Source organism: Cetorhinus maximus, chromosome 26 (assembly GCF_964194155.1).
Source record: "Cetorhinus maximus chromosome 26, sCetMax3.hap1.1, whole genome shotgun sequence".
Taxonomy (NCBI): Eukaryota; Metazoa; Chordata; class Chondrichthyes; order Lamniformes; family Cetorhinidae; genus Cetorhinus; species Cetorhinus maximus.
The window spans coordinates 33,371,601-33,396,693 of NC_135904.1; the positions used below are offsets into that span (position 1 = coordinate 33,371,601).

Below are 25,093 nucleotides of genomic sequence, written 5' to 3' on the forward strand. Positions count from 1 at the left end.
ATGGCGAGCGGCTCTCATTGGCCCGCCCACACCATCACCTCGCTGCTTCATCACACCGGCCGCCATGTTTAAAGTGCAGCCGCGCGCACACATCTCAGCGTTTCCAGCCCAAGACTGCTGCACGGACAACATGACCCCAAAAGACAAAAAGGCTGCAGCCCCCAAGTTTAATGACCCATCCTTCGAACACCTTTCGGACACAGCGGAGACTCGTCCTCTACTCCCACTCTGGCCGCAGGTTGGACAGCAGCATCACCAATCCAACTTGGGAGGTGGTGGCAGCGGTGCTCAGCGCCAACGCCCTGCAAAGGAGGACAGCCACCCAATGCCAAAAAAGGATGAATGATCTCTGTTCCGCAAGGGTAAGTTACTCTTCTCATCACTCTCAACTCACACACTCACAAACCCATCACACATCCACAGGGATCTCACACCTCAAGGGACAACACCACTAACTCTCACACACCCTCACATCTCCATCAGGCTCATATCCTCTGGAGCTCACATCCTCATCCTGTCCATGGCTCCGCTCTCCACACAAACATTCCACACAGAGCCATGTGTCCTGCTCACACTCTCTCCATCTGTTTTCATGCAGGAGAAGCTGGCTCACATCAGCAGGGAGAGGTCCCAGACCGAGGGTGGAGTGGCCCACATTAGGCCCCTCACTCACTTTGAGGAATGTGCCATCGCACTGACTGGTGAGGATGTGGACCGTGCCTGTGGTGACAGCGAGATCGGTGGCAAACATTCTGGTGAGGATCCTGCACCACATCATCTCTCTCTCCATGTAAATGTGAGTGCTCTCTCTCCTGCTTTTGACTCTGCTGCCATGCACTAATTATCTCTACTTTGGTTCACAGGGAACTCTGCCAAGCGACTGACACCCTCAGCCAGCCAGTCCCTCAGCTCCATCCATGTCCTCACCTCCAGCCAAGAGGACACCTCGTCCATTGAAGAGCTGGAAATAAGCAGCCTGGAAGACCCGTCACAGCGCTTACCCACACCCTCCACCAGCGCAGAGACACACACCTCGGTGGGACCTAGATCTAGAGCAGGCTCGGGTTCACAATCTGGTGGTTGCCGCACGGACACGTGTCCGCAGCAGCAGGAGGCAGGCTCAGCCGAGCTCCCCGGCACTCGGAGGGCTGCTGGGGAAGGGGCATCTGTGAGGTCCGAGTCAGATGATGAACTTCTGGATTTGGCCTTCCAACTCATCGTGGAGAGTCAGCAGAAGGCGTGGGAATATCACACAGAGCTGTTGGAAGCCCTCAACAGAGTGGGACAGTGGAGTGCATCTGCCTGCTCTCTGATGTAGTGGTGCCCACATGTGTGGGTATGGAGGTGTCCGTGGGGAGGATGACGAACGCTATGGAGACCCTGGTCCAGCAGAACGCGGAGATGTGTGCAGACCTGCACTCCATCGTGGTTGCCATGGATGAGTTCCTGCAGTGGCAACACTGGCATCCCTCCAGGTGCTCCTTCTCCTCAAGGAGTCAGGCCGGGGTCCCCGGGCACCCATAGGGAGGAGGAACAGCAGCTGGACACCCCTGGGTCATCCACTCAGGAATCTCAGAGACTGTCCACTCCCTCTGAGCCCCCTTTGCCTGTGACCCCCCTCAACCTCATCCTCTGTCACCCCAGAGGGAGCACAGGAGGCCTTCAGGAGGATAGCCAACATGAGCTGAGGCCCTCAAGGCCTTGGGTCTCCAGAGGACCCGCATCAAAGGCATCAAGACCCATACCAAAGGCATCAAAAGCAGCAAGGCCAACCATTGCACAGGCTGTCTCCACCCCTGCTGCAGATGTCAGGGCAGCACCTAGAAGTCTGAGGCATTAAAAACTTAAGACATTCTGATCACAGTTGGTTGCACGGGTGAACACATTTTGTCATTTTACAATCTGAAAATGTATGCACTTTCGCTGAATAATGCAAGCACTCTCCCACGCACACAGATCCTCCCTCCATCACACTCATCTCAATGTCCTGAGCATTTTCAATGCTTCCTGATGGGGTTCGCTTTCAGTTGACCATCTGAACTCACCTGCGTCTCCGCCCAGCCACTGATCGCACTCCTATGCAGCATCTGATCTCGCCCACCATGACTCTCGTTTCACTTTCAATTTAGCCAGCATGGTGGTAATATAGTGTTTCTTTCACTCCCCCAGTCACCTATTTCCTTTCCCCCATCACTGTTGACCACCCACCCCCGCATCACCTTCCACTCCTCTCTGTGACCTACCAACCACAACCCTTTTCTTTTGGGGATGTCCAGGTGAATGTGTACGTTGCCTTTCTTCCCAAAAATCCCACCCTGAAGTGTTTTATCACTTCTTAACAATTTAGAATACACACACAGCTATCTGCTTCTGAACTCCAACTTCCTGTATGAAAAACAGAATGTTCCTTTATTCCTTATTCCCCACCAGAGGGCAATACATCTGGGACTCAGTACACCCTACTGTCAGGTTTCATATAACAATTCATTTAAATAAAATTTCCTTTTACAAAGAAAGCATAAACATTAAACACAAACATCACACCTCCTCCGCATTTAGCCAGGAACAAATCGGTCTGCAGTTTGCAGATTTGCTTTGGCCCAGAGAGGAGTGTTGGTTTAGGTATCTCTGTTTGTTTGCTTAGAAATGGGAGGTTCTGTTGTTCCACTCGTTTCTGTTCAGGTTCAATAGTTGCAGCTACAGGTTTGTCAGCTGAATCAAGTCGGGTTTCACCAACTGGAGCAGATATTTCCCAGAAATCGTCCACTGTGACTGGAGATCCCTGGAAATTTGGTTCCTTGGATTTGGCTTATCTAATCTGGTCAGTGTGTCTCTTCCAGATTCCACAGGAAGATTCAACATCATAGGTCAGTGGCCCTCGGCGCTTGATGATTCTTCCCAGGAGACACTTCGGTGTTCCACACTCATTTCAGACCCAAACAGACTGATCCAGATTAAACTCACGAGCTGGTTTACTTGTGTCATGTGACCTTTTCTGATCAAGTTGCCTTGAACCAATCTTTCCTTTCAAATCTGGACACAGCAAATCCATTCTGGTACGCAGTCGGCTTCCAAACACCAGCTCAGCAGGAGATACCCCTGTTGTTGAATGTGGAGCGTTACAATACATCATCAAAACGTTCTTCAGCTTCAACTTCCAATCTGTTTGTGTCCTCCCCTTCAATATGGCTGTTTTGAATGTCTGGACAAAGTGCTCCGCTTCACCATTTGAGGATGTGTGGTAAGGTGAGATGAGAATCTGCTTGGTCCCATTGTTTTTCAGGAAATGTTTGAAATTCACATGATGTGAACTGTGTGCTATTGTCAGACACAATCAGCTCCGGCAATCCCAAAGTAGTGAATACATTCCAGAGAGCATCAATGGTCTTTGCTGAAATAGTCAACTTCATGGGAATAACATGAGGCCACTGTTTTCTGGTTCTGTTGAAGGGTCATGAGGACTCGAAACGTCGACTCTTTTCTTCTCCGCCGATGCTGCCAGACCTGCTGAGTTTTTCCAGGTAATTCTGTTTTTGAACTGTCTAGCAGAGTCAGCTCAAATCTACACATGTAGTAAGGTTTAAACTTGGTAGTCACTCCTTGAGGTACACACCAACCCTTTTGTGTGTACAGATAAATTTTGGAGAGCACAGCATGCCTCTGTGTTTCAAGTCGAATTTGATCCACTTTAACAGGTAACGTGTCTATCTGGTTCACATTGAAAACAGTGATTTCACTTCGGGTTGTGGAGCTGTGGTGTAACAGGAGTCTGGAAAATGTGTCCGCTTTTCCATGATTCTCAGTCGAGCGAAATGTAATTTCGCACTGATGAGCAGATAAGATCCGTGCCCACCTTTGTAGGCGGCAGCGGCAAGTGTCGGGGTTTGTGACTTCGGGCTAAGCAACCAGGTCAAAGGCTTGTGGTTTCTAATTAACATGAATTTACGTCCATACCTGTATTGGGTGGAGTTTCTTGACTCCGTGGATTAGTCCAAGAGCTTTCTCCTCAATTTGAGCATAATTTTTGTTCTGCCTTGGACAATGTGCGTGAGGCATAGGCAATGGGCCTTTCACTGCCATCAGGAAGTGTGTGGGAGGTGACAGCTCCAACACCATATCCAGGTGCATCACAAGACAGGCTGACAGGTAACTTTTCATTGAAATGTGCCAGGACTTTAGCAGAAGTGAGCTGTGTGTGTGCTGATGGCTGTATACTTCCTGGAATCTTCACTCCGCTGCATTTGAAAAACTTCCTGTGACCGGTCAAGCTTTGTGAATAATTCACCTCCATTCAGAGCAGCGAACAGGTCCTCAATTTTCGGTAGTGGGCACTGAAACACTTCCAGGAAAGGATTACTGGTGATTTTATAGTCACCACATATTCTGATAGACCCGTCATCCTTCACTAATGGGACTATTGGAGCTGCCCACTCTGCATGATCAACTTTCTCAATTATCTGGAAGTTTTTGAGTCATTCTAGATCCTGCTCGATTTCCTGTCACATTGAGAATGGAACTGAATGTGGTTTGAAGAACCTCGGAGAAGCTTTGGCCTTCACAGCAAGTTTGGCTTTAATGTCTTTAATAACTCCAAGACCTTCTTTGAAGACATCAATGTGCTTGTCTAACCAGGACTGCAACATGGGGTTGCAATGTACCTTATTTATTTTATTCCAGTCCAGCTGAATTTCTTTTAGCCAGTCCCTGCCCACAAGCGATGGGCGATCCCCTTTCACAATAAGTGGCAACCTTGCTATTTGATCTCCGTATTTAGCTGAATAGACAATTTTCCAAGTATATTCACAGGCTCACCAGTGTAGGTGCTAAGCTGCAGGAGAGTTTTCTCCAATGGGCATTTCTTGAAAATTTTCTCCCATGTCTTCTCTGCAGCAATAGAAACAAATTCTCCAGTGTCAACCTCCATTTCAACCATTTTACCATTTAAGACAACACCAACTTTTAGTCCTTCATCTAGTTCTAGAGCAGACTGAATGCAATGCAATTGCTCTTCCTCATTGTCGCTGTTTCATTTTCCGTCTCGTACGGACTCGCATTACTTTAGCATTTTGTTTCCAAGTAATGCGTCTTCTTAAACTGCCTGTTCATTTTCAAGTGCGACTTGTCTGCGTGCTCCTCGTGATGCCCTTTTCTTGGCTGTACTGCCTTATTGTGATCAGCCTTTGATCCACATACACTCTGTATGTGTCCTTTTTCCACAGTGGTGACAATCAGCTGTTTTCCACCTACAGGCTTCTGCATTTTGCCCTATTCCGTTACAGCAGTAATGTGTTTGGAAGCAAGTATACCCTGACTTTACTATTTTAACTTTGACACTGTTGGAATGCACTTTCAAATCTCCAGCTTGTTTCTCTGCCATTTCTATGCTTTGTGCAATCTCGAACACTTTCTTCAGTGTTAGCTCTTGCTGTGCTAACAATCTACGCTGAATTCTTTCATTTCTTAGTCCACAAACCAAGCGATCATGCAACGTTTCTTCCAGGTAACCTTTAAACTCATAATGTTCTGCTAATTTTCTCAACTCAGCCAGGAACTGGGAAACTGACTCACTCTCGTGCTGTTCTCTTCAGTGAAACTTGAATCTCTCGGCATTAATTGCTGGTCTGGGATTGAAGTGCCCACAAGCTCTTTAAAGCTTTTACCTGCTGGTTTGTCAGGAACAATGAGATTTCTCAGTAAAGTGAAATTTTTCATTCGGATGACTGTAAGAAACACTGAGGCTGGCTTTTCCCCTTCAATCTCATTCGCAATGAAAAACTGTTCCATTTGCTCAACATAAACTACAAAGTCAATAGTAGCTGGATCAAAAGTCTCTAAAGCCCCTAATAATGATGATCCCATCCTCGACACCATTTGAAGTGTTTTGTCACTTCTTGACAATTAAGGACACACACACACAGCTATCTGCTTCTGAACTCCAACTTCCTGTATGAAAAACAGAAGGTTCCTTTATGCCTTATTCTCCACCAGAGGGCAATACATCTGGGACTTAGCACCTCCTACTGTCCGGTTTTATATAACAATTCTTTTTAACTAAAATGTCCTTTTACAAAAAAAGCATAAACATTAAACACAAACATCACAACCCCCACCAACATTCACCTCCACGACCTCCTCCTTCCCACCCCCAGGGTCTGTGTCTGCCTCCGAGTCCCCACCAACCAACCTCGCCGTCCCTTATACCAATACCATCAACCCCTCACCGTCTCACCCTGCCGCCTCACTCTGCCCCCTCACTCTGCCCCCTCACTCTGCCCTCAGTCATTCTCACCATTCCCTCATACCAAGCCCACCCTCTGTTCGCTCTACAGGAGGCAGTCATGGGCTCACCAAAGCCCCCCCTTGCACATTCGCCTGGACATCCCCCCAACTTGGAACTCCATCCCCCTCTTGAAACCCCTGCTCCCCCCAGAACCCTTCTCTCCCTTTGAACTCCTGCCCCCCCGGGACTCCTCCCCCGACCCTAGTCCTTCCCCCAACCCCTGGACTCTAGCCCCCTACTCCCCACCCCCCCCAACTTAGCCTTTCCCCCTTCCTGATTCCTTCAGACACCTTTACCTTTTCCCCAACCCTTAGCCCTCCCCCTTCCGGGCTACTTCCTCCACTCATACTTCTTCCTCCACCCTCTTCGTCTTCCATCCTTACTCCCTCCCCTCGCTGCACTCCTTCCTCCCCCTGGACTTCTTCCCCTCTGCACGCTCCTTTCCCCCTCCAAACTCCTTCCCTTTCAGCTTTCACACCCCTTATACCTACCTCTCCAGGTGCCGCCTTCTCCCCTATTACCCCCTCCTCCCCCGTACTCCCTCCCCCCTCACAACCTGCCCGCCCAACAACTTCATTCCGCCCTCCCAACCTCACCCCCTGACACCTCTTCCCCTCCCAGTCAATCCTAGACTTTCCTCTCCCATCGACCATCATCTGTTGTGAGCACCAACAGTGACTTTGCAACTTCCACTGGCTGCTTGGCGGAGGAGCCATGTCCATGAGAATCTACCCAGCGTGCCGTGGTCATTCGCCCAGTTTGCCGTTGCTGTTGGGCTCCAGCGTCTTCTGCTCCTCGGATGTTCGCGATTTGAACGAGGCCCTGGCGGTAAATCCCAACTTCTGCACATCACAGTTCTCAAGACATATTTTCCTGTCAGTGTGGGCGGACGATCCAGCAGTGGGAGGATGACTACGGGCTGGGCTTATAATGATATGCAGATGTATTACAATGAGGTCCCCGGCGGCCGATGGCGGGGAATGCAGCCCGCCATCAACAGGCTGAGCTGACGATCGAAAACTGGTTTCATGACATCGCGAAACCGATTTTCATCCTTCTCGTCATATTGTCCGCTCACACCACCGAACACACTTGATACCAGCGGGCACGGAAAATCCGCCCATTCCATGGATTAAGGGCTAATAATATCAGAGTTTACTATAGTTCCCAGTGTTATCATAGAATCATGGAATGATTACAACACAGAAAGAAGCCATCCAGCCCATCATGTCTGTGCTGGCTCTCTGAAGGAGCAATCCACCTCGTGCCACACCCCTGCCCTTTCCCTGTAGCACTGCATCTTTCTTTCCTTTTCATAAAATGATGCAATTCCCATTTGAAAGCCTCTCAGGCCATGCGTTCCAGATCTAACCACTTGTTCTGTGAGGAAGTTTGTCCTCCTGTCACCATTGCTTCTTTTGCCAATTACCTTAAATTTTGTGTCGGTGGAACAGTTTCTCCCCATCTACTTTGTCCGACCCCTCACAATTTTGAATACTTCTATCGAATCTCCTCTCAGCCTTCCCTTCTCCAGGGAGAACAGTCCCAACTTCTCCCATCTTCTTCCAAACTGAAGTTCCTCATCGCTGCAACTATTCTCATGAATCTTTCTTCTGCACTACATGCCTTTACATCCTTCCTAAATTATGATCCCTAGAACTGGATGCAATACTTCAATTGAGACCAAACTAGTGTTTTATACAAGTTTAACATAACTTCCTTGTTTTTGTATTCTAAGTCAGGTTAATCTGAATTTTGTGCCTTTACATTGGTGTGTGTGTGATGATTTAGTGTATGACATCTCTTCAGATTGGAATTCACGCCCTAGAATTGACCAATACTGCTCCATCTGTGACATTCATTCCCATCTAATACTGCTTCATTCCTAGAGCAGGAGCCACCAAACGTACCTCTGAATAGAATTACTGCAATATTCCACCCACACAGAAGTTAAAACTGCCCCAGATTTAGTGAGGTGATTATCGTGACACACTTTTTAAAAAAATGATGATGTGAAATATGAGCAGAGATGAGGTCATTGTCTGAGTCACCACATTTTTTATACCAAATAATTTAAAATTATGAAAGACTGGAACCATGTAGTTAGAAGCGGACTGTCTTGGTAGTTGAGAGGCCATTGATCCAAGATTAAATGCCCGAGATTTAGAACAGGGGCAAGGAGAAATATCTTCAAAACAGAGAGTTGTGAGTCCGTAGGGTTTGTTTTCAGGGTTATTGGTTGAGGCAGAAACAAAATCAACATTCAAGGTTAGGTTCAATAGATGCATGACGGAAAAGGGCTTGAAGAGAAATGGGAACAGGGCAAATAAATGTCTTTGAGGTTGATATTAGTAGCCTGTTTCTGCCTTGTAACTTTTATGTCATAGATATTATCGTCGCCACTCTAAAATATATGAATAAAAAAGAAGCTTTTGGAAATAGCAGCTGGTCAGTCAGCATTTGGGAAAAGACTGGTTAATATTTTGGGTGCAGCACCTTCCTTCTGAAGAAGGGTCTAACTCCCAGCACAATAATAACCTATCCTTCATCTTCACAGATGCTGCACATTTCCAGCACATCTTTACTTCAGATCTCCAGTTTTTCCTGTTTTTTCTTTTTGTCTTCAATCTTTAGGATGGGTGCTTTCTTCTCACCATGTCTTCCGGCATTCAACGTTCTCAAACTGATTGGCCTCATGTACTTAAGGAGCTGGGCAGTCTTAACTTGCAATGTTCCACATCAGCAGGTATTCCGAGCTTCAAGGTGAGTGCACCATATAAATAGCCTCATGTTCACGGTGAATGAGTTGTGATGGACATGGTTACTTAGCTCAATATTGAACATAATTAGAAGGTATTAAGAAACCATTGGCTGAATTAGAACAATAAAATGCTTGTGACAATGTATGATCAATCATGCTCTGAGTGATGCATGTTTGTTAAATTAAAAACCCTTGTTGAAGTAACATCCTAATTATATCATTCCTTCGGCTCCATGTAATTAGTACGGATGTCTCTCAACTGTGCTTCTTATTTCTCTTGTCGGAAGACTATGTACTCACTTGAATCACCTGGATTTTCATGTTTTCAGTTTTTTCTTCTAAGAGTTTCAGAGTTGAAAATGTGTCTGGGTGATTCCCCGATCCCACATCCTGACAGAGAGATTGTGCTTGTGAGGAGTTTAGATCAGTGGTGGAATTACAATCCCGTGGTCCCAAATATTCTGGAGCAGGGCTCAGTGGTTGAGAACTCCAGAACATGGATTCACTTCCAGAGATTTTGCTATGCGCAGTGGTACTGAAAATATCTTTTTGGATGAGCAATCTGCTACTGTTAAACTCTCTGTCAGCTAACCTCCAGTTATTAGTAACTAAATTATAAATTATTAATAAATGGACACAAACATTAGAGCACAACACTGGGGGCTGAGGGGAGTGAAATTATTTCTGTCACACACGAGTCAAAAGGGAAGTAACACTTTTATCCATTTTTACCCCTTAGTTCTGGAGCCTGGGCAGAATAGAGCTAAAAAATAAAGCACAAGTGAGCGGCCAAGGGAAAAGCACCTTCAAGATCACAGTTCATCAATTAATCGGCCACTTAAACTGCAAAGACATTTAAAGTTTCATTCACCATCCCATTTACAGCTGGTATGAACAGCACATGGTTGTGATTTCAAAAATGCAGAGAGAATACAGAGGTCACGGGGCAAGATTTGCAAAAGATGCCATCCAACTTGAAGACAGGTGGCATTGAAACGTTAGACTGAGTGAGGTAAACAGCCTGTCCTATAGGGATAAAAGCAAAAAACTGCGGATGCTGGAAATCCAAAACAAAAACAAAAATACCTGGAAAAACTCAGCACGCTGAGTTTTTCCAGGTATTTTCATTTTTGTTTTGGCTGTCCTATAGGGAGGTACCGGAAGAAGATGCTTTTAGGCCCATCTGTAAGTAGCCACTGATGAGAATCAAAGTAAGCTAGAGATGATACTTGAGCATCTTACAGCACTTTCCCTGAGTTGATTCAATTACTACAAAATACAACTACAACAACTTGTGCTTAGATAGCATCTTTAATGTAATAAATGTCCCAAGGCCCTACACAGGAGCACTAAGCCACGAAAGGAGATTTTAGAGCAGATGGCTAAAGGCTTGGTCTGAGAGGTCATTTTTAAGGAGCGTCTTAAAGGAGGAACAAGAGGTAGGGAGGCTAATTCCGGAGCCAGGGGCCCAGGCAGCCAAAAGTGGTGGAGCAATTAAAATCGGGGATGCTCAAGAGGTCAGAATTAGAGGAGTGCAGATATCTCAGAGGGTTGTGGAGCTTAAGGAGAGGGACAAGGCCATGGAGGGATTTGAAAACAAGGATAAGAATTTTAAAATTGAGGTATTGTCATATTGGGAAACAATGTAGGCCAGTGAGCACAGGGATGAAAGGATGGGAGTTGGGTATGGGTTGAAGAGTTCTGGGTGACCTTAAATTTAGAGAGGGTAGGAAGTGGTCAGCAGTGTATTGGAATAGTCAAATCAAGAGGAAACAAAGACACAGGTGAGGTTTACAGCAGCAAGCTTGGATTTAAGGAGTAGGTTGGTTCTGTGCCTCCTCCATTCAGGTGTAAACCAAGTATTTACCCAGCTCTACTTTTGAGAGAATTAATTAATGGAATATCAGTTGCTTTTGCTAAGAGCTTATTCAACTTGCCTCATAAAGGGTTGGTAACTAGAGGAAACATATTTGAGAAAATTGCCAAAAGGTCAAAGGAGAGATAAGGGGAAATTATTTTACACAGTGAGTTGTTAAGATCTGGAATGCACTACCTGAATGGATGGTGGAAGCAGATTCAAAGGTAACATTCAAGAGGGAATTGGATACATGTTGGAAAAGGGAAAAAAACAGAACTATATATAAACAATGGGGGACTGGGACTAATTGGATGGTTCTTTCAAAGAGCTGGCACAGGCACAATAGGCTGAATGGCCTCCTTCTGCACTGTAATATCGTATGTTTTACCTTGAGGCTCTTTTCTCCGCCTCTGTGTTCACAGCCTAAATTAAATAGGCTGCTTCCATCCACAGTAAGGATGATCATTTACCCAAAGTTCTTACTGGGACAAAGCCGTGAAGGCTCCTGGCCACCAATTTTGATTAAATAAGTGAGTACTGAGTGCTTTGGCTATTGTGTAGCTCACTGAGAATGATTCAAGAGGATGAATTCATCAGGCCTACACTCTGAGCGTACAGCCTCAGCCCTGGACAGTGGAGAATGGAGAGTGGAGGTGGAAAATCTTTATTCTGATGAAAGAATACCAAGGTGAAACTTAAACTCTCTCGCTCCATAGATGCCACCAGAACATTACCAGCAATTTTTTTTTCAGATTTCAAACATTTGCATTACTTTACTCACAAATTTAAGAAAGATTTTATTTGCTTGAAAATCAGGAGTGGTTTGAACCAAAGGCATTGACTTTCCCACCCAATCCTTCAACTCATGTTATAATTGAGTTATAATCCACGAGAGTGGAGTCTTCACATTATTACTCCATTTTGCTGTCGGTGATGATAAACCAGATGGTATTGTGTTTTGTTTCCTTCCCAGGTCAAATAATTTCTATCTAGCCATGACCCTGTTCATGCTCTTCTTGTGTATGTTACCAACTGTCTTCGCTATAGCAAGATATCGGCCATCTCCAACTTGTGGGCCATTTAGGTAATGGTCTTTAATACCAAGTCTTCACAAAAAAAAAATCTTATTTGTCAATGATAGAACAGAAGCCCTGTTTATTGAAGCAGCATCACAGCAATGGTAATCCAGATTTTATTCTTCCTCTTAAACAGCGGTCAAGATAAAATTTATGACATTGTGTCTGAGACGATAGTCAGTGATTTCCCTGTCTGGTTCAACACAGTGCTGAGTTATGTCACCAGCCCTGTGGTGGCTCTTCCTGCCTTGCTGCTACTTTTGTAAGTACAAACACAGCAGTGTGTGACTGTATTTATGGTTTTTAGAAGTCATAAGCTTCACTGTATTTATTGTCTTATGTGCACAAGTACAACAGGAGTGACCAAGACATGTTTACATACAATGTAGCTACACTACAACCTAGCAAAGAGCTAATCCTTACATATTACACTAACGTAAATTCATTCAACTTTGAGACGTAGAGAAAAGTTTGTATACATTATGTGTATTATATATCTGTGTGTGTATTATGCATATATTATTAAAATACATTGTATATAATCCTGCTAATTGTTGGGCTCCTTCTCCCCTTCTAGTATGCTGATATATTATCTCCAGTCAATTGCACGCTCACTAAAATTTACCAATAATCAGCTCAGGATGCAGCTCCAAGTTGTACGTATTATATTTGACCTTTAGAAAACTTTGAGATTCTCTCGCACATGGCAATCTCACTAGAACAGAAAAGTCATGTAAATATTTGTGTCCTTTCTATCCGCAGGAAAGAACAGAAGATAAAAAGAAAGTATTCCAGATGGCAGTTGGTAGGAGAGTTTCCTCATTTCATATCTAACAAATCGCTCATGTTATTTCATGCAATACGTTAAACTGAGGAGAAATCACATTGCATAGAAGTCCTGCTTATATTTTTCTGTCAAACCTGTTATCAGTATCGGTATGTAATTGTTAGTGCTCAGAGTTGCAATGGAACTTGAACACTTTCCAGTTGAGAGATGACTCTCCAGATATCTCGCTGTTTATTCAGGGGAATGGAGCTCCTGATTATATGACTCAGGAAAATTAGAGGCCTGGACCATGTGAATGTGATTGTTCATTGGAAGGGTAGTTAGGAAAATCAGAAAAACATTGTAAAGACCCTATCCCAGACCCAGTCTTATTACTGGAAGTCTCGGATCTGCCCAGTCAAAAATAGGTATAAAATGAATTACTTCTTACCCATTTTATCCCCGTTCTTTGCGAATGTGCCAACATGTGTTGGAGCATCAGCATCAGTCCTAACTTTTGGGCCGGATTCTCGTGGAGGAGGCAGGAAGGTTGATTCAGGAAACTTCTCGACCCAGCAGTCGTGTCTCTTTTGAAAAGATACCTCCACCCCCGCCCCACCCGCCATATTTCCGTTCTAGAGCGACAAGGGTGAAATGGAATCAGGCCCACCACCTCAGGAGGCAGGCCCGAGACAGCAGCAGGGGTGAGCAGATATTAAGGTCGGCAGGCTAGAACGCCCACCCCCATTATTCTGGGACATCAACCCAGTTTTAATGATGAATGTCAGGTCTTCTAACCCTCACTCCTGACCCTCCATCTACCCAACATGTCCCCTCCATTCCCCCTCATTTTTCCTATGTCACCTCCATGCCCCCATGCCCTTCCACGCCCCCATATTCTCCATGGCCCCCATTCCCCTGCCACCTCCATGCTCCCTCATATTCCCCATGCCACCCTATACCCCCTCATATGCCCCAATGAATTTCCATTCCCCCTCACAATCTCCATGCCCCCTCATTTTACCCATATCAATTCCATACCCCCATTTATCCTCCATGCCATCTCCATTCCCCCATGTATCCCCTATAGCTATTCACCCAGCATATAAAAAATGGGAAGACCTCAGGAACCATGTCCTTGAATGGGAGATGAAAAAAAATTAAACTTCTAACAATCTAATTGAAGTGTCATTAAAAAACACACTTCAAACGCTTCAAGCTGAAAAAAACTTCTGTTCATAAAAGTCAATCAAAAATTTAAATCCCCTCAGCTGGTTAATCTGTTATAGAAGAAACATCTACTTCACTACCACAAAGACAGATAATTCTTTAATACCCTCTTAGAACTGTTAATCCAACTGTGAACACAGCCCGCTGCTGAAATAAGTGGTTTTGGAGCTTTTGGAACTTTGTCAAGCATTCATAATGGCCTCAGCTATCACAGCATGTAGATAATTTGAGGACAATTCGAGGTATTGGAAAAGCAAAATATCTCAAAAATTTGAACAAAAGGTTAAGGGAGCCGTTTCATGGTGCTACTGTTCAGTGGCTATGTGAGTGGTATTTTTCACTAACAGGATGCTGCCATCAGTCCAAACATTCCTTCTGCCTGCCTCATAGGCTGTATGTCCCAGTGATTGGCTGATCTAATCAAACAGCTGGAGTTACAGTGAACACTAACAACATAGGACATAGCCTACTCTTCAAGAAGGGTAAATTCAAAACTAATCTTCGGCAACAATATTTCAGTGAGTGAGTGGTGGATCTATGGAGCGGGTTCTAACTAGGGAGACATTGGATGCAGCTCGTATTGACTCATTCAATGCAAATTAGACAGATTTATTTTAGAAAATAGTATTCCAGGTTACAGTATTTGAGTAACTTGAGACATGGCGTGTGGCGACTATGGCGTGTTTGGGGGGGGAGCTTTGGATCTATGGTTTCCAAAGCTTTCCACCACAGGGGTTTTGCCTAGATCTGTTGTAGACCAATGGATAGAGATTGATTGCCATAATTGGTCAACAACTCCATTATTGTTTTATTAAGCGACTATCAGGACGGTCAGTGAAATCTTGGGGCAGGATCTTTTGGCCCCAGCCACCGCCAAGATCTTCCAGTTCTTAATGGGCTTTTGGCTGGGCTGCCGATTCTCCCACAGTAGGTCCCACCACAACAGGGCCAGAAAATCCCAACCTTGGTCGTTTCTTGTCTAGCAGTTTCTATAGAAAAATGCCTTTAGTGGGTGAACGGCAAGAGAAGCAGAAATTCCAGCGAGACAGGATTACACCAAAACCTCCTTTCTTTATTCTACCTATCAAATTTTCCAAAGCTTAATTATTATTTATATGTCGACAGAAAATTGTGTACAGCCAATGTCTAGATTTTGGATACCAGCTTCTGGGGGCAGGAGGGCTGCACACGTTCAAACTATTTCATCAGATCAGCTCACAAAACTGCCCTTGTCCTTATCCAGGGCAAAGATTGGAAAAAAAATGAATAACATGCGGTGATTTAATTTCGGGAAATTTCCCTTTTTTCAGCACGATTCCAACATCTGGAGGACGGTGACAAGAAAACTGAGCACGAGAGCAATGTCACCAGCCAGGAATCCTCGCTTCAGTCTTCACCTCGGAGGAACGGAAGCGTAACGAATTTTGACTCCCCGCTCAGTGCAGGGAGTCGCATTCAGAGCATTTCACAACAGGTGGCTCATGCTGTTGATGTTACTCGGGTTCCCAACCTACCTGAAAACCCATCTACAACTGCTGCACAAAAACACAGGCGTGAACACGCCTTCCAGAGGTCAGATCTCCGTTTGATTCCTCTGTCTCTAAATTACTAATTACTCTAAATTGCTAAGCCATGATAAAAAAAAATCTATGTTCCAAAATGTCTTTTATGAAGATTCATTGTAAACCGGCCATAGTTTTTGTGGCAACTCCTTGATAAATGAGCTAAGAGTGAATTTCCCAATCATAATCTCACCATGGGGAACTGCATTGACTAGGAGTGAGGAATGGAGAATCAGGGCTGTTACATTATAGCCTGTCTCTGATCCCCGTTCCCTTTCTCCATGGCTTCCCCACTGAGAGTGCGGGATTACCCCCTCCAGTCCCAAGACACTTCATAGGAGTAATTAGCAAACAAAATCTGACGCCTAGCTACATAGGGGAAATATTAGGGACAGGTGATCAAAAGCTTGGTATGAAGGGTAGGCTTTAGGGAATGTCTTAAAGGAGGAGAGAGGGGTAAAGGAAAGGAGAGGTATAGGGAGGAAATTCCAGACCTTGGGACCCAGACAGCTAAACAATGGAGCAATGAAACGTTAATGCAAGAGGCCCAAATTGGAAAAGTGCAGAGAACTCAGAGGGTTGTATGGGGTTGGAGGGTGCTACAGGGATGAGGAGAAGTAAGACCATGGAGATTCTGAAAACAATGTAGGTCAGCAAGCCCAGAGGTAATGGATGAACAGGACTTGGTGTGAGATACAGGCAGCAGAGTTTTGGATGAACTCAAGTTTACATAAGGTGCAAGGTGGAACGCCAACCAGGAATAGCATTGGAATAAAATTGGAATAGTCAAGTCTAAAGGTAACAACGGCATGGATGAGGTTTTCAGCAGCAGATGAGCTAAGGCAGGGTAGAGGCAGTTGGTGGAATTAATAATCGACATTAATCACCCTGGGAATCCAGCACCCAAATCAGCCAAATCTACAAAGGGTCAATAAACATAATGAGCAGAAGTTGGCAGAGGTAGGCTTTTCGTGTTTGAAGCAAAGGAGGGTGAAGGGAGCATGATGAAGTCTTCGAATATTAAAATAGCCTAGGATTTTGTCCTACGCATGAACATTAAACCAGGAAAAGCCACTGGATCAAGGAGGGGCTGAAGAATCTCATGCTTCCAGTGGGAAACTGCATCCACAGGAAGCGCAAGTTAGAAAATTAAGGCCAAATTGGTCTACTCCTGCCTCCAGCCCTTATTCCCTTCGAGTACAACTGCACCTTGGAGTTTGCAATTAGGCGCTAGATGTCGTTACGCGAAAGGACTATCCTGTGCCTTTTCTTACAACTGTGATATAAGATGCAGACTGCTGCCGGTGTGGTCAGATATTTGGACCGAGCCTACAATGTCACTGATCATAAAAAATTAACTTTAGCTTTTCCAGCCTACGACGCAAGGTGAGAATGGAGTAAAGCTTCTGCTCTGGGTCCAATCAGGAAATTTCACCCAAAATACACTTGAAATTTCACTGGTTAGGTTACGCATCAGGTTTCTTCAAATTAATTTCCGTAAAGGCAAACGGAAAATGACCCATCGACGAGGATAGTGTAATAGAACATAATTATTATTTTTCCTTCAATTTAAAGGGTATTCCATGAGGTATTTAAGTATGTAAAAAGAAAAGTATTAGTAAAGACAAATGTAGGTTCCTTAAGTCTGAAATGGGAGAATTTATAATGGAGAACAAGGAAATGGCAGAGCAATTAAACAACTAGTCCTCTCTTCACGGAGGAAGACACAAATAGCTTCCCAGGAATGCTAGGGAACCAAGGGCCTAGTGAGAAGGAGGAATTGAAGGAAATTAGTACTACTAAAGGTGCTGGAGAAATTAATGGGGCTGAAAGCCGATAAATCCCTAGGATCCGATAATCTATATCCCAGGGTACTAAAGGAGGTGGCCGTGGAAATAGTGGATGCATTGGTTGTCATCTTCCAAAATTCTGTAGATTCTGGAACAGTCCTGGCAGATTGGAAGGTGGCAAATGTAACCCCCACTATTTAAAAAAAGGAAGGAGCAAAAAAACAGTGAATTACAAACCAGTTAGCCTCATATCAGTAGTAGGGAAAATGCTACAGTCTGTTATAAAGGATGTGACAACAGGACACTCAGAAAATATCAATAGGATTAGACAAAGTCAACATGGATTTATGAAAGGGAAAATCATGTTTCACAAACCTACCGGAGCTTTTTGAGGGCGTAACTAGCAGAATAGATAAGGGAGAACCAGTGGATGTGGTGTATTTGGATTTTCAGAAAGCTTTTGATAAAGTCCCACATAAGAGACTAGTGTGTAAAATTAAAACATATGGGATTGGAGGTAATATATTAGCAATGGATTGAGAATTGGTTAGCAGACAGGAAACAGGGAGTAGGAATAAATGGGTCTTTTTCGGAGTGGCAGGTGGTGCCTAGCGGGGTACCGCAGGGGTCAGTGCTTGAGCCACAACTATTCACAATATATATCAATGATTTGGATGAGGGAATCAAATGTAATATTTCCAAATTTGCTGATGACACAAAACTTGGTGGGAGTATGAGCGATGAGGAGGGTGTTAAGAGGCTTCAAGGCAATTTAGACAGGTTGAGTGAGTGGGCAAATATATGGCAGATGCAGTTTAACATGGATAAGTGTGAAGTTGTCCACTTCAGTAGGAAAAATAGAATCGCAGAGTATTATTCAAATGGTGAAATGTTAATCTACAAAGGGACCTGGGTGTTCTTGTACACCAATCACTGAAAGCAAGCATGCAGGTGCAGCAAGCAGTTAAGAAGGCGAATGGTATGTTGGCCTTCATTGCAAGAGGACTTGAGTACTTGAGCAAGGATGTCTTACTGCAGCTGTACAGGGCCTTGATGAGACCACACCTGGAGTATTGTGTGCAGTTTTGGTCTCCTTACCTAAGAAAGGATAAAGTTGCTATGGAGGGAGTACAGCAAAGGTTCACCAGACTGATTCCTGGGATGGCAGGATTGTTGTATGAGGAGAGATTGGGCCGGCTAGGCCTGTATTCACTGGAGTTTAGAAGAATGAGAGGAGATCTCATTGAAAGGTATAAACTTCTGACAGGGATGGACAGACAGGATGCAGGGATGATATTTCCTCTGGCTGGGGGATCTAGAACAAGGATACAGGGTAGACAATTTCGGATTGACATGAGGAGAAACTTCTTCACTCAGAGGATGGTGAACCTATGGAATTCTCTACTACAGAAGGCTATAGAGGCCAAGTCACTGAATATATCTGTTAGGAAATAGAGATAGTTTCAGTAAGTTATATTGGTATTTGTGGGTGTTGGGAATGAGTTTTAGCTTTGAAGTTTACGTTTGATTTGTATTTCTGTATTTGTGTGTTAAAGATCAAATGGAGTTTTAGGTTCACTTTAAAAGGTTGCTTGCATTTCTAATGAGAGTAGAAATGGAAAGGAATAGTGCTGTTGCCTAGCAACAGTGGGGCCAGGTAGGCAGGTTCATCCAATAGACATACACACAGAACTAATGAAACAGCAGTTTTAAGTTCAGTTGAAGCCAGGACCAGAGAGACTGGACACTGGGAGAGGGAACTGCATCTTTCCCAAAAGAACAAAAGGGTCCCAAGCGAAGAAAAACCCCAAAACACCAGGAGAATGGAAGAGGGGAAAGTCCAAAGGAGACCTTGGAGTCAAAGGAAGGACAGGAAGCTGGGAAAAGTGAAGTTAAGAGTGAGGGGCAGAGAGAAAGGCTCCAAGATTCACATTTAAAGTGAGAACAGCTTGTAAGAAGCAAGAAGGTTCAAAGAGACAACTGAAGGTCTGTAATTCTTTGCTATGGGCATGTGAAGCAGTGGTGTGCTGGTAAGGCTGAGTCAGTGAGAGAGAGTGCATGGAATTCAGCTTGAATACATGTGGTAAGTCAGGGAAGAGGAACATCAGAAGGAGAGTTCGAAACCCTGGAGGTGAACCCTTGTGGAAGGTGCCTGAGAGAAAACATCAATTTGGGAGAAGATTCCATGGTGAGGTCTTGGAGAATGGAGATTGGAAACCCTCATGTGAAGGACGGAATTCAGTGAGACTGGTTGGCTCACGGTGTGACAAGCGTCTGGGGGGAGTTGGAAGAGATCCATAGCACCTGGTTGAGGTAGCATCTGTCACTTGAGGTCAGAATGTGGTGTGTCTGACCGCAGGGTGCCATAGGTTTATATGGACTGGGTACTTACTGTGTACATTAAAGTATAAGATAGCTTTTGTGACTTGTGTTATCCTTACAAATCTGTATATATCTGTAAAGGTTTAATTGTGGGTGAAGGAGTATTGTAATATAGTTCATCTTTTCTTGTTGAATAAATGCTTTATTGTTTTGTAAAAAGTTCACCGGATGACTCCTGTGACTCTGTTCAGTAACTATTCTCCACGTATTTAAACAAACAAAATAAAAGTTAATATCTATCAAGCTGGGTTCCAGTGTGGGACAAAAACAGAAAATGCTGGAAAATCTCAGCAGGTCCACCAGCATCTGTGGAGAGAAAGAAAACCGTTAACATTTCAAGTCCATATGACTTCTTCAGAACTGGGATCACGCTTGTCTGGGGTGGGGGGTAACCTCAGCTGGGGATCATAACAATATTTAAGAAGGAAATAGATAGATTTCTGGACTCTAAAGGCGCCAAGGGGTATGGGGAGAGCACAGACGTTGAGATAGATAATCAGCCATGATCATATTGAATGGCGGAGCAGGCTCGAAGGGCCAAATGACCCGCTTCTGCTCCTATTTTCTATGTTTCTATTTAAGAGAGAGAATTAGATGCAGCTTTATTAGGGGTTGGGTGCAGGAGGGGGTGGGAGTGGTGAGCAGAGCCAGGTTGCTGAGGATGGGAGAGGGGCCGACTCGAATTAAAAGTTGAATAAAGGAAACATTGAAAGCGCTTGCAAAAAGCTTTAAACACTAAAGCCCCTAAAAGCACGTATGTAAACACAAAAACTGGAATGCAATTAATAGCCCTTTAAAAGCACTTGAAAACAACTGTAAGCAATTGAGGACAAAAAAACATTAAGTACAACACCTACCAGAACACTGGGGCAATGCTGAACCTCGAGGGTCATGCCTTCCTCCAATGGTCTCAAGGAGGGCACCCCCAACACACCTGCACCTCACCACTGGCCTTGTGAATCCCTTCAATGGTTCATGCTCCAGCCGGGAGAGAAAGTTCCAGCTGCTCCAGCATAAACAGGTGAGGTGCTGATGAGATAAAAGCGAAATACTGCGGATGCTGGAAATCTGAAATAAAAACAGAAAATGCTGGGAAAACTCAGCAGGTCCGGCAACATCTGTGGAGAGAGAAACAGAGTTAGCGTCTCAAGTCCATATGACTCTTAAGCCTTACGGACTGGAAATGTTAACTCTGTTTCTCCCTCCACGGATGCTGCCAGACCTGCTGAGATTTTCCAACATTTTCTGTTTTTATTTTATATTAATGTTTTGATGAGGTTTCACTTACTCTACGAATGACTTGGAAATAGTTTAAGAAAAACTAAATACTATTTATTTACAATATTTACAAAGACCACATGGCAAGTACCTTGTTCTCTGGACACAAACTGTTCTGTGTCTTGCTCTCTTGGAGCCTTCTGGTCATCCAACCCTGATGTCATGCTTACTTCATCGTTAATATCATTGTTTGATTAACATAACCATTAACCTTTCACTCTACAGGTAAAGATACACTTTGAACACAGTCAGCAGCGGATATCTCTGCCTCTGCGCTGGCCAAAAGAATCTGGGCCATTCCTTTTCCCCAAAGGGGCTTTGATGCCTTCTCATATGTGGAGGTTCATTTTCTTCAAAACTAGTGGCATTTTTTTTTCTTTTTGTAAACATGAACTGAGTAGATTTAAGAATAGCTGACATTATACTTTGCAAATAAAATAGGGAGTTCTAATGATAATGGACCCAGAACTTCTGTTCCCGGGGTGGGGGGTGGTGGTGGGGTGTTGTACCACATAGGTACCCCAGACAATGTGCTGGCGGACCCCCTGGAAATCCCCACCAAGAACTGCATGAGAAGTTTCAACTTCAGTTGGGCAATTACCCTGCATCTGGGATCTGGATTTAAATCAGAGACTTTGGATGGTTCACTCTCATAGCAGAACAGTTACCCAGGAAACATTGGAAGGATTAAAATTATTTCTAAGTCCTGGGTAACCATAGTACTGACTCCCCAACCACCCCCCAAACTAAACTCCTGAGTCCCCGCCTACCCCCGCACTTCCCTGATCCCGGCTCCCTGACTATCCTCCCATCCCCTGATCACAACCCCCACCCCGTGACTACCCTCCACCATCCTGACCCTCCGCATCACCCCTACTACCCTCCTGACCCCTTTGACTATCCTACTGACCCTTCTCCGCCAATTGCGCCCCCAGCCACAACTACCATCCCGACCCCACCCCCAACAACCACCCTAACACCACTTATCCACCCATTTATCTTGTGCAGCTCCAGATTAGGGTAAGTATAAAGGATCGGAGTGGCAATCGGACTGTGATTGCCAATCCTCAGGAGCTCTGGGCCATAGGCTTTACTTAATTTAAAGATTCACATTGAGATCAGAATGTTTTGGATGTTATTGTAATGTATGACTGTGATATCCAATATAGGTGGTCAGCCTGTTTGTGTGTGGGGATGTGCCTGGCTGTGATCTGCAATTTTGAAAGCACTTTTCAGTTTGAGATGCAGATAAATCTTTCCTTAATGAGGCTGTAATAGGAGAGTGAGCAGGTACTGTCCATTACTGAGCATCTGCCATTCAAGGGGCAGTGAGACGAATGATATTAATAATCATACAATAGATCATTGTCAGTCAGGTTCACGTGAGAGTAAATTATTCAGCACCCCATTCTGGCAAATCATGTTTTGTGCATTTTTATTTAACAATTGGAGTGTGAAATGGACTTTGAACATTCCGATACAAGAAAATGGTTATAAATCCTTCACTTCTGAGTGATGCTCTCATAAATATTTAGGCTTTCATACTGCAATAAAAGTGATTGAATATTGTGTGTGTCTACAGTTTAAATTATGCCAAGCCCTTGTGCCATTGCACTTGGGGACTAATTCCTTATTTTTATGTGTCATAAGGCCTATACTTAAGATTACCTGTCAGCTTTTTCGAAACCTAATGTCCTTTAGGGATGGAAATTTTTTTTTTTATTCAGCCACGTGATGTTGATATTGCTGGCTGGGCCAGCATTTATTGCCCATCCCTGATCACCCTTGAGAAGGTGGTGGTGAGCTGCCTTCTTGAACCACTGCAGTCCATGTGGTGTAGGTACACCCACAGTGCTGTTAGGGAGGGAGTTCCAGGATTTTGACCCAGTGACAGTGAAGGAACGGCGATATATTTCCAAGTCAGGATGGTGTATGACAAGGAGTGGAACTTCCAGGTGGTAATATTCCCATATATCAGCTGCCCTTGTCCTTCTAGATGGTAGCAAATGTGGGTTTGGAAGGTGCTGTCTAAGGAGGCTTAGTGAGTTGCTGCAGTGCATCTTGTAGATGGTACACACTGCTGCCACTGTGCATTGGTGGTGGAGGGAGTGAATTTTGTGGATGGGGTGCCAATCAAGTGGGCTGCATTGTCCTGGATGGTGTCGAGCTTCTTTAGTGTTGTTGGAGCTGCATTCATCCAGGCAAGGGGAGAGTATTCCATCACACTCCTGACTTGTGCCTTGTAGATGGTGGACAGGCTTTGAGGAGTCAGGAGGTGGGTTACTCATCACGCGATTCCTAGCCTATGACCTGCTCTTGTAGCCACAGTATTTATATGGCTAGTCCAGTTCAGTTTCTGTTCAATGGTAACCTCCAGGATGTTAATGTTGATAGTGGGGAAATCCATTGATGGTAATGCCATTGAATGTCAAGGGAGGATTCTCTCTTGTTTGAGATGGTCATTGCCAGGCACTTGTGTGGCACGAATGTTACTTGCCACACGTCAGCCCAAGCCTCGATATTGCCCAGGTTTTGCTGCATTTGGGCGTGGACTGCTTCAGTATCTGAGGAGTCGCGAATGGTGCTAAACTTTGTGCAATCATCAGCGAACATCCCCACTTTTGACATTATGATGGAAGGAAGGTCATTGATGAAGCAGCTGAACATGGTTGAACCTAGAACACTACCCTGAGGAACTCCTGCCAGTGATGTCCTGGACCTGAGACAATTAACCTCCAATAACCACAGCCATCTTCCTTTGTGCTCGGTATGACTCCAACCAATGAGAGTTTTCCCCTTGATTCTCATTGACTCCAGTTTTGCTAGGGCTCCCTGATACCACACTCAGTCAATTGCTGCCTTGATGTGAAGGGCAGTCACCCTCACCTCACCTTGGGAGTTCAGCTCTTTTGTCCATGTTTAAACCATGGCTGTAATGAGATCAGGAGCTGAGTGACCCTGGTGGATCCCAAACTTAGCGTCAGTGAACAGGTTAATGCTAGTCAAGTGCTGCTTGATATCACAGTTGATCACCCCTTCCATCACTTTTACTGATGATTGAGAGTAGGCTGATGGGGCGGTAATTGGTCAGGTTGGATTTGTCCTGCTTTTTGTGAAATCTGCCATCCTTACTTGGTCTGGCCTCCATGTGACTCCAGACCCACAGTAATGGGGTTGACTCTTAACCTCTTTCTGAAATGGCCTAACAAGTCACTCCGTTCAAGGGCAATTAGGGGTGGGCAACAAATGTAGCAACGCCCACATCCCTTGAAAGAATAAAGGAAAAAAATGACCTGTTGGCCACCTTGGGTGAGTTTACTTCATTGACATATAAATTATGTAAGAAACGAGGAGCTGTAGTGTGATTCATTTAGGGAAATAAATATTTTATGTAGTTGTAAGCAACAGCATAAAATTTCTTCTAGTTTCACATGCAGTTCATATTACTGAATAATTTCTATAAAGTTGCAGTGCTGTAGATGCTTTATAGGGTGCTAGAAGTTACTAGGCAACTATTTTATTTTAATATCTTGCTGTCCAAGCTTTTGGTGAATAGCACACAATGGTGAATTGTGCCTGTGTTTAGTAAATGATATTCCAGACATTACTTTTCATTCAACCTCATCATTGTGAAGAAACAATCGAGGTGAATTTCACCTTGGGTAGTAGCGCAGAACAATTGACAGCAAATCAGCCGCCCATTTTACACTCCGTCCCTAGTCTCCTTATTAATGGGCTTCAAAACAAGCAATTGCCAGTTTTATGCTATTGCCCAAAGCGAACGTCAGTCCCTCTGGCACTGATTCTCACCTTTATTGCCTGGACACTAATCTGGAAGAGAGGATCGCCTGTTCATTATAGAACCCAACCAGTAGTCATTCTCTTGATTTTGGGATGAGCAGTGGGGGTGCAACCTGCTCCACGAGTTTACTGCTCGGGTTGTAAAGGTGAAAGTGAAAATGAACCCCATTGCTACCTCAATACAGCGGCAAAGAACTGATAACCATATCCCTGTGCATGTTGATCAGTAAGTACATGGTGAGCAGAGCACTATGACTCCCATATAGTCCTGCCTTTTAACAAGCAGACTGCACTGAGATATGACTGACT

General features: G+C 44.5%; 1 protein-coding gene across 1 annotated transcript in view; it reads left to right on the forward strand.

Moving 5' to 3' along the window:
* The window catches only part of tmc3 (transmembrane channel like 3), an 81,512-nt gene that overhangs the window by 54,596 nt on the left and 1,823 nt on the right, over nt 1–25,093 (forward strand). Inside the window, exons 16-21 of the mRNA XM_078530452.1 lie at nt 8,915–9,043; nt 11,873–11,983; nt 12,112–12,237; nt 12,553–12,631; nt 12,738–12,780; nt 15,282–15,543. Of these exons, the coding sequence (XP_078386578.1) occupies nt 8,915–9,043; nt 11,873–11,983; nt 12,112–12,237; nt 12,553–12,631; nt 12,738–12,780; nt 15,282–15,543 (750 nt within the window). The remainder of the gene's footprint in view (nt 1–8,914; nt 9,044–11,872; nt 11,984–12,111; nt 12,238–12,552; nt 12,632–12,737; nt 12,781–15,281; nt 15,544–25,093) is intronic.